Raw genomic sequence first — 9,950 nt, 5'->3', positions numbered from 1 at the left:
GATGGTTGTTAGGAGCTGGCCCCATCCCTCGAGTGTTAACTCAAGGAGACTGAACTCCAAAGGGCATGTGGGAGGGGGGCAAATGCTCTGCCCAGGGGTATCCAGATATGACTGTGGCCTGTCAGTAAGTGGGGCAGAATTTGGGGTTCCTGGAGTTGCCTCTGGGCACTGAAAGCCATGAACAACCTATCTCTGTGTTGTTCCTGTTTAATTTGGCCACGTCTCACCTGAAATGCTGATTTCCACGTGGAGGTGATGGAACCATGTCTTCTTAGACAGACTGTCTCCCGGTGACTCCCGGGGTGCTAAACGTCTACCTGTCTGGGGACATTGTTTCTAGGAACAGGTGTGACTACATATGTTACCACCCCCTTTCACAGCAGGGTGACTCTGAGGCACAGAGGGTTGACCTGCCCACGGTCACAGGACAAGCCAATTTGAAATGGGCTTGCTCCATGCCAGCTTCTAGCTGCAGGAGGCCTTTCTGCCCAGTGCGAGGGTCTTTCCCCCATGGCTGGTAAGCATTGCTCAATTGGATCCCGGACCTCTAAGCTGAAACCTGACTGGGATGAAAGCAGGGGTGGGAGGGACTTCCCCATAGGGCAGTATGGCTCAACCAACGTGCCTGGCCAGGACACAGTCCTCATGCTGGCTCCCCCTGGCTTGCCTTCTCTGGCCTCCCTCCTCACAGCCCCATAGCACAGCACAGTGCTCCCGACACCAGCGCGGAGACTTCTGAGACAAGACACCCTGTGTGTTTCTATGTGAATCAGAGTCGGCCAGGGAGAGGTAGGGGCTCCCAACCCTTAGGAAAGAGATATCCAGCTCCGACTCCAGCAAAGGGAGGTGCTGCTCTCAAAGAGCAGGCAAAGAGCAACGTAGCTAAAATGTATTTTCTTATTTTCCCTTTGTGTTTGCAAACTAGAAAGTTCAGATCCCCTGGGTGGGGCAGGGCAGGCCTTAGAGGAACTTGAGACAGGGTCTGGGACTGGGGTGGACCAGGACCAGCCTAGTTATTGGCTTCGGACATGGAGGCCACATGGTTGAGACCGGTGAGCCCAGGCAGGCTGGCCAGGCCTGTGGCCCAGGGGTCGGGCAGTGGGAAGTAGGGCCGTGTGGCTGCCACGTTCTCGGCCAGTGCCAGGGCCAGGAGGCCACCTGCGTTCCTCTCGGCCTCCAGCTGCGCACGTCCGAACAGCTTCATCTGCGTCTCCTCGAACTGCTGCTCCAGCTCCTGCAGGCTCAGGGCACCCTTGGGTGCCGCTAGGAAGTGCTTGGCAGGGCTAGGGCCCGGGAGGCACACGGCTGCGCCACCCAAGTGGCCCCCCACGTCGCCCAGCGTGGGTGGCATCACGAAGGCGGCCTTGTCGGGTGTGGGACCACCTGGCCCGAAGAGCAGGCTGGCGGCCCTCCAGGCGGCAGGTTTACGGCCGCGCCGGGGCCGTGCCATGCGGCAACTCTGTCGCTTGATGTGGCGGTGCAGGTGGTCGGAACGGGTGAAGCTCTTGTAGCAGAATTCGCATTGGTAGGGCCTCACGCCCGTGTGGATGCGCATGTGATTCTTGAGGTCGTAGTTGTGCACGAACTTGGCGTTGCAGTGAATGCACAGGTAGGGCCGTTCCCCCGTGTGTTTGCGCATGTGGATCTTCAGCTTGTCCTGCCTGCAACAAAGAAGCCAGGATTTAGTCCATGAGTGGGATGCAGGCGCCCCACTCTTCACGTTGTTTCCTACTTTGGAACGGGCTTCCTGTATCCATGCTGCCAATCCAGGAGCGGGGCTGGTCCTAAGATCGACCTCCAACTTCTGCCCGAGCATCTGCCTCACCTCTGGATTAAAGCAGGACAAAGTTGTCTCCTGAAAGACATCCCGCCACTCCCTTTACACAGGTTCTAAGTGAGACTCTCCCATTGATTTTTAGGGGCCCGCCTCACATCCTGGAAGACAGTCTTGCTGGAGAGATAGGTTAGCATTCTGGTCTCAGTCCTCTCTTAGTGAAGGACCTCCTGAAGCAGGATGCCCTTGGACCTCTGCCCCCAGGTCCACCCAGCCCTTGTCCTCGGCAGTCATCTGGAGACTCCAGAAGCCTAGCACACCTGGCTGAGAGCACCTCGGTGTGGTTTCTCACCTAAGCCCCAGAGGGTTCAGGGTTTCTCAAAGAACCAGGTGCAGTAACAATGTAGCCTGATCTGGGGTAGAGATCTGGGGTTAGAGGCATTATTCAGAAGCAAGGCATGGGACCGGGTGGGGCTCCAGCTGCAGGCTCGCCATCCACTTGCTGGGTGACCTGAGGTGAGTTAGGTAAACTCCCTAGGCAAAGCTGAAGCTAGGGTCAGACTCAGGGTGTGCTTGAGGGGGCGGGAGTTCAAGGCCCTCCTGGGAGTTCTGAAATGAAAGTTGAGCTTCCAGTTTTGTTGTCTGAGGTCTGAGCACCCAGGACACCAGTGTAGGGAGTATTTGGGCCTGACTGGTGGGGGCGCAGAGTTGGGGCGGGCTGTAGTATGTCCTCCCTGGATCACGCTCCAGTTCTCCCCAAGTGGCTAGAGGCCAGGAGCACTGTGTGATGTCTCCACCACCTCTTGCAGGTGGGGCTTGGGTGGTGCCTCTGCTCTAATTCCAGGTTGGGCTTTGAGGTCAGAGCAGATGTGAGAGTCCAACCAAGGAGCCCTCTCTAAAAATGTCCAGCTTTAACCCTGGACGGCAGGGTTTCTTCTGGCCACTAGAGGTCGCATGGGATCGCATTTAGAAAACAGTTTGCCCGGGTGGGTGCAAGAAGGAAAAAGATGTTGTGGGCGCTGGTGTGTGTGTGTGTGTGTGTGTGTACGCCACATGTGCAGAGCCAGCCCTCTCTCTGTGCTTCCTGGGGCTGAGATCCTCAGAGGTGGGAAGTGGGACTAGCAGGGGAGGCAGGGAAGAAAGGGGTGTGGTGCGCCAAGTGTCTTCAGGCCAGACTTTCCTCCCTTCTACAACCTCCAACCACCCTGGCCTGCACAGTTACCTGCTGTGACTTCCCAGCCACCAGCAGCATATGCCCAGTGGTATCTGCCACCTATGTGGCTGAGTGTTCAGTATGAAGGGGACCCAGGGAGTACTTGGCTAGTGGATCTCTCCTGAGCAGGCATGAGAGTCATTACCAAGACCAGAGACACTTGTGAGCTGAACACCCCTTTTCAAGGCCCAGGTCTCCTGAGGGACAAAGAGAGACTGCCACCAGAAGGCAAAGCCTCGTATGTCCAAGGTCCCAGGTTCAATTCTCAGCACTGGAGGAAAAAAGAACCAATCTAAACCCAAGTTCTGAACCAGACAAGAGTTAGCTGCTCTTCTGGTTGGTGGTCTCACACCTGGCTGCATGTCTCCCGCTGTGGGAGATTGAGACTCACACCTGCATGTCTGTGGCCCCGCAAGGCCCTGCATTTGCTGGCAAGGGAGGACACCTATTTAGTGGTGGCATGGACGTGCTGTTCCCTGTCGAGGGCATCCCTTCATGTGTGCACACAGAAGTGTCTCCCAATGCTAGGAGCCATGGGACACAGGAGGCAGAAAACACATGTGCACAGACACACAAGTCCTGGTATGTGAGGGAAGGGACACACAATAAGGGACAGCCTCCATGCCGATCATCAGCATGGCTGTGTGCTCACAGCGGACCGTCTATCCCTCCTGGTCTCTCTGAAACCCATTAAAGACCAACCCTGCAGGTACTGAGGGCAGAGACAGCAGCAATAGGCCCACAGCTGCCTTGCCTCTGCTATTTGAATGGAATCTGGGAACTGGCAGCAGCCTTAGGGAATACCTGCTTTATGACCTCGAGTGACCCCTTGGGAAGCATGGCCTGGTGATGGCAGGAGATTGGGTAAGGGCACACAGGTGGGCAGAGGTCCAACTGGTCCAACCCTAGGCCTCCTGATGACCCAAGTGCTATGACCTGCAAGTCGAGGAGCCTGGTGGTCACTCCTTTGTTGGCAGACTAGTGACGAGAGCTCCTCAGTCTCTTGGAACACATTTTTTTTCTAATATTGATTTTGTGTGTGTGTGTGTGTGTGTGTGTGTGTGCATACATGTCTGCACACGAATGTGTGCATGCCTGGGTGATCATTCCTGTGCTATTGTGAGCATGTGGAGGCCAGAGGACACCTTTCTGGGAGCCAGTTTCTCTTCTTCTATCATTTGGATTCTGAGGAAAAAAACTCAATTTCTCAGGCTTGGCTTTGGCGGCAAGTGCCTTTACCTGCTGTGCCATTTTGTCACCAAGAGTTCCCCGTCTAACTCTGATGAGGGCAGCGCCTATCCCTCTCCAGGTCTCCTCTCCTTGACCGTTTATCTTGTTTCATTTCCCTGCACTGCAGACCCAGTGCAGAGCACCATCTCCTTCCAGAAGGAGGCTCACGGTAAGAAAGAATGCTTGGGATCTGATGTGACTTCCCATCACCGATCCTGGTGACATTCTGTGAACTTACCAAGGTCCTCAGAGCTGTTGGGAGGGTTTCACTAAAAAGAAAGGGGAGAAAGCCTGGCCCAGGCCTTGCTGATGCCTGGGAGAAGTGGATCAGCATTTGGCTGACCCTGCAGTTGTTCAAAGTTGGGACTATTGGTGAGGGAGTCTGCAGAAACCGGTGCTATCATAGTTCTTGGGGAGCCAGTGCTGCCTAATCTTTGCCTGGATTGGCTTGTCCCTTGTTCCTCCACGGGATCTGTCTCCATCTCTTGCTGGCTGCCGTGTTGAGGTATCTGAATGAAGAGCTGTGGAAAGCCCGAAGGACTGAAGAGGAGCACAGGATAGCGCTGCTCTCTAGGAGTTCCAGGCCAAGATCTGAGTGAGGCACAGGCAGGGCCTCATGGCCTGTGACCAAGTATGCGATGGGAAGGGAAAGGAGGGGACTTGAGGCCATCTCGAAGCCCAGGACCTGGTAGCAATGATTGCCATTGGGGAAACATATTGCTCAAAGGTTAGCTGCAGGGTAAGGTCAGGTGACACCCACCTAGTCAGCAGTCCTCTCCTTATCTCCCCTCTATTTCAGGGCTCATCTGAGGGGTCCCCTCTCCAGAACCCTGAAGTTTCCCCCCTTTGCCTCCAGACTCTGGTAGCTAAGGGAGGGACAATGAGTGGGACAAGCTGGAAGGACCAGGTAATAGCAGGGCATGGGAAGTCCTTCCTCTTGGAGACCCATAGAATGAAGGCAGCAGATAGGACTTGGGGGGTGGCAAGGGTTTTGCTTGGAGAACTCCGCCTTGGGCAATGCTACAGGAATCAAAGGGAATGATGTTCCCATGACGTGTGGGCATTCTAGAAAGCAGCATCTAGATAACAGAGCCTAGTATCATGGAGAAGGGCAGGCCCTTCTTACATTCATGGGAGGACTGAGGTAAGCCAGAAGGCCCATGTTCTGCATGGCACTGAGAAGAGAGACAAGGCCTTGTCGACCCAGGAATTTAGCTATGAGGAGGAAGGACTGAACCCAGAGCTTCTCAGTACCAAGGGGTGGCTTAGCTTGCAGGAACTCTGGGAATTCCAGGTCTGGAGGCAGCCACCCTGTTGAAGAACCTCCACATGGGGAGGAGGAGAGGAAGGTGTAATGACTGGTGGCCAGGGACCTCAGCCCCAAAGCATATCCTCACAGAAAGGCTGTAAGGGAACTGGCTACAGAGAGGATCACAGGAAAATCTCACCCTGGCAGGTCAAGGCCAGGGCTTTGGATGGATGGCTTTTGGCTGAGTAGGAAAGGATTCTTTCAGGGTAGCCCTGGGGAGGGCAGCAAGCAAAGGGCCAATGGTTCTGAAGAATGTGACTGGGAGTGATCAGCATGACAGTCTCAGTCCATGTGAGAAAGTCCCCGATGGGAGTCTGGATTCCAGCAACATCTCCTCTGCAGTTCCTGCCCCTGACCTTGGAGAGCAGCTCCCAAAGCCTGTCTGATCTTGTTCAGAAGGGTCAGGGGAGTGGGAACCAAGAGAGGGGAGGTGAGACAGGGGCTGGAATGTAGTTGCTACAGACAGGCCTCCAGCCCAGATGGCTGTCATCTTGCATAGGAGGAGGAGTAACTCCGGGGCAGGCAGGGTTGGGGCCTGATAACCAGAAACTCTAGGGCTGAGCTGACCTGGAGGGATAGGAGGACTGAACACAGAGAGGCCACACAAAGTGGCCTTCAGGAATTTGTTGGGAGGGAACATTCTGGAATTTCATTCTTCTATAAAAAAACAGCATTGTTGCCTGAACCTAAGAATCTCCCCTGGAGATTGCGTTTGTGTCTGGAGGGCTGTAAGTCTGTTTGCAGGGACTGAACAAGTCTAACTTTTTGCTAGGAAAAACAGGGCCTGTAGTCTGGCCTAGACCTGCACAGACCCCTGAGAAGGCTGTCTTGTGAGAGATGAGAGGGAGAGGCAGCAAGGAAGGAAGAAGGGGACTTGGGATCCTAGTAGCTCAATGTGGGGATCCTGCGCTCCCTGAAGGAAGGGTTGTTGTTCCCTTGGTCATTCTGCCCAGGGATAGGCACAGGAAGATAGGGCAGAAGAACAGAGCAGGACTGGGAACCAACAGCTCACAGGCTGTAACATCTTCCCCTGGGTGCCCGACTCTCAGGCAGGAACAAAGACCTTGCTGAAGGTGGGGGAAATCCACTTGAGCTTAGCTTTGTGTGAACTCTGGCTTATCTCTCTGTTGCTCCATGCTTTAGCTAAGCCTTACCCAGGTGTTAGGCCAGCTGGCCCTGCGGAGCCAAATGAATTCAGGGGAAGAGAGGAATGGAGTTAGGGACAGCGGAACTCAACAGGATTTCAGTGTGCTGGGGCATATCGGGGACAGCCAGGGGGAGTTGGATTTGGGAGTTTGGATTCCAGCTGCCCAGGGAGATAACATCCGGATCTCAGGACTGCTGAGGCCAGCCATTGGCCAAGAGGAAGCACACACAACCAGGGGGAGACTGTCCCTCCAAGCACCCTGGAAGAATCCAGGACAGATCCTGCTGTGGTTTCCTTCCCCGAAGTAGCTTGGAAACCCTCAGTGTTGTCCCTCAGTGCAGTCACCGGATTGCCTGCCGCACCATTTCAGCAAAGCCACCATCACCTGAACGCGTTTCTCAAGCCCTTCCTCAGCTATTTCAAATAGTTTCCTGCTGCCCACAACAGCAGCCCCTGTCACTTTCTAGGGTTCACCTTGTTTTCTCCTGAAAGAGGCACATTTAATAGGGTGACATGGTGCATGACTCAAAAGTTCACTCCATGTATGGAGGCCAAGGCTTTATGCTTCCTGTGAAAACCCAAAGGAATAAAATTAGAACCTAGTTCGGTAAACCATGGCTGTAAGGCGGGTAGCAATAGGCTTTGCCACATCAGTCACACCGAAATGATGCGAAGGCCACTCATCAGAGCTACTCCACTGTGGCCTCTAGCTGAGAAGCTCTGCCTCATACAGGGACACTGATGGTGGCAACAGGCCATAAAAAAAGTAGCCTTTGAAACCTAGTCGGGCATAGTTGTGAATCCATACCCTCCCGCCCCCGCCCCTGCCTATTGGTTTTGACTACAAAAGTCATGGCACGAAACAGTACATAGTACACATTTGCTGAATGGGATGATGTTCCCGAAGGACGACAGGCTTATGATGTGATGATTTCAGATCTCAAGCTATCCTCTGGCAATGTGGAGAAATAGGAAGGAACCTGATAAAGAGGCCCGTCATGTCAGGAGGATGGAAAGGGCCTATGCGGGCCTCTGCAGCCTCCTATGTGTAGACTTCACTGTCGCAGAAGCCCTGGCGTTCCAGCCCCACTTCTGGGACTGTCCAGCTGCACCTAGGGGCAGCCAGCTAGCCAGGGGCGGTGTCTGGGAAACACTGGCACCAAGCACACAGAAACCACTTAACTACGGTTTGCTGCTGCTCCTATGGAACACAGGGCCTACCTGGCATGGGCCCTGCCTAGCTCCTCGGGTCTTCTCCCCAGCATAGCCCTGCTCTGACCTGTTTTTATGTCTCGGGCTTTATCCTAACACCATATTAGAAAAAAAAAGTTTAGTTCCTAAAACGGGATTGAAATCATTGCACCAGGTAGTGCCTAGCATCATGCCAAGCAATGAGCCCAGCATGTGCTCTCTCTCCCTCCCTTGGCCTCTGCACTCCTCTCTACCCTCCCCCCACGGAGTCTGGCCCCACGCCCCCTGCTGCCCGCTGTCTCCTGCGGCTGCGCACCTGGTGAAGCGGACCTCGCAGATGCTGCACATGTACGGCTTCTCCCCGGTGTGGGTCCTCATGTGCCGGGGCAGCTTCCCGGCCCCCATGATGACCTTGTGGCAGATGGGGCACTGCTGAGAGGCCTTGGGCTTCAGCTTGCGCTCCTCCACCAGGGGCCAGGGTGGGAAGAGGCTCCCCAGGTGGGTGGCACTCAGGAAGTTGAGATAGGCACCATAGTCATTCTCTGCCTTGACCGGGCCCAGGGGCCCGCCCGGCAGGTCAGGAAACACGTCCTTGAAGAAGTCGCTAGGGAAGGGAGGGGGCGGGGGCGGGCCTAGCTCCTCCTTCTCCTCCTCCTTGATTTTGCGGTTCTTGATGACCAGATCCAGTGGCCCACTGTCCATGGGCTGCTCGGGCAGCTGAGCAAAGGCACCAAAGTCCCCTGGCCAGAGGTGTGGGAAGAATTCTGGGGCAAACGGAGATAAGGAAGGTCTTCTGTCAGGGATGTTGGTTTTGGGGTACAAGTTCTCCCTCAGTAGAGATTCAATGGAGAAGTCCCGTATCACTCCCAGATGGCCAGGGCTGCCAGGCTGGAAGGAGTCGGGGAAGTCCCTGGGTGTGTCTGAATAGTCCTTCTCTGTGAGATGGTCTGCCTTGGAGGGGCTTTGGGGGCAGTTTATGTCCTGGGGGTCAGGCAAGTTTTCCTGGTCAGCAAAGTCCTCTGTGTCATCCTCCTCCTCCTCCTCCTCTTCTTCCTCTTCCTCCTCCTCTTCATCCTCTTCCTCGTCGTCATCTTCATCATCGTCCTCCTCCTCCTTGTCCTCCTCACCACCGTTGCCGCCAGGCTCCATGATCTCCAGGCACACATTCACGATGCACTGGATCTCCAGCATCCTGGCAGCATTGAGGATGTGCTTGACATTGGAGGCGGTGATGGTGAGTGTGGAGGTGTAGGCAAACTCCAGGATGGCGGCCAGCGCCTCCGGCTGGACAAAGTCAATCTCATAGACATAGGGCTGGCTGGCCAGGCTACCGGCCGTGAAGAGCTTCTTGAAGTACTTGCTGCACGCAGCCAACACCGAGCGGTGCGTTCGGTACTCCTGCTCCTGAACCACCAGCAGCACGTCGCACAGCAGCCCTGCATGCCGCTGCTCGTTGAGACTGCACAGCACCTCACTGCTGTGGTTGGGGAAGGGGATGCCGATAAGTTCATCAATGTCATTGGCCATGTTCTCAGCCAGAGCCCTGCAGGGACACACAGAAAGGGAGATCAGTTAATGAGCACGGCCGGTTGAGGACCCATGGTCCTGGACCAAGCCTTACCTGTAAGTCACAACCCAGCTCAGGCTGGGGTTCCTGCACCTTAAGACCCTTGTAGTTAGCATCTTACCAGGGGGTGCACATCACCTGCTTAGGAAAAGCCGCTGAAACCTCTGTGGGCGTGATTCGCAGAATTCTGCTTTGTTAATATGGACTTGGAGAATGCTGGGATGATGGACATCACGAATGTAAGGGTGGAAACCTCTGCATGGTGGCATTCTGCTCTCACATGGGACTGCTTGGTGTTTCTGCTGAGGGATGCTCACAAGGCCCTCGCTGGTGAAGCATTCTGTATTTTACAGAAGCTACCAGAAGCCTCAACTCAACTTGGTGGTCCATTTTTGGTGAGTGAACAGGGGCACAGTGGCAATATATGGTTTGCCCCCCGAGTTTGCTGCTGGCTTTACTATGCCTGATGGAGTTTCTTTCATTTGCATTCAGCAATTCTTTCCCTAGCATCTCATATGT

General features: G+C 54.9%; 1 protein-coding gene across 1 annotated transcript; it reads right to left on the bottom strand.

The window, feature by feature from the left end:
• Positions 1-1,009: 1,009 nt before the first annotated feature.
• Positions 1,010-9,391, bottom strand: Zbtb7c (zinc finger and BTB domain containing 7C). The gene is made up of 2 exons (XM_038329244.1): positions 8,181-9,391; positions 1,010-1,661 (listed from the first exon to the last, which is right to left on the bottom strand). Exons 1-2 carry the CDS (start codon positions 9,389-9,391, stop codon positions 1,010-1,012), a joined length of 1,863 nt encoding a protein of 620 aa, XP_038185172.1.
• Positions 9,392-9,950: the final 559 nt, after the last annotated feature.

Source organism: Arvicola amphibius, chromosome 5 (genome assembly GCF_903992535.2).
Source record: "Arvicola amphibius chromosome 5, mArvAmp1.2, whole genome shotgun sequence".
Lineage (NCBI taxonomy): Eukaryota > Metazoa > Chordata > Mammalia > Rodentia > Cricetidae > Arvicola > Arvicola amphibius.
This window is presented reverse-complemented; position numbering and strand designations above follow the sequence as displayed.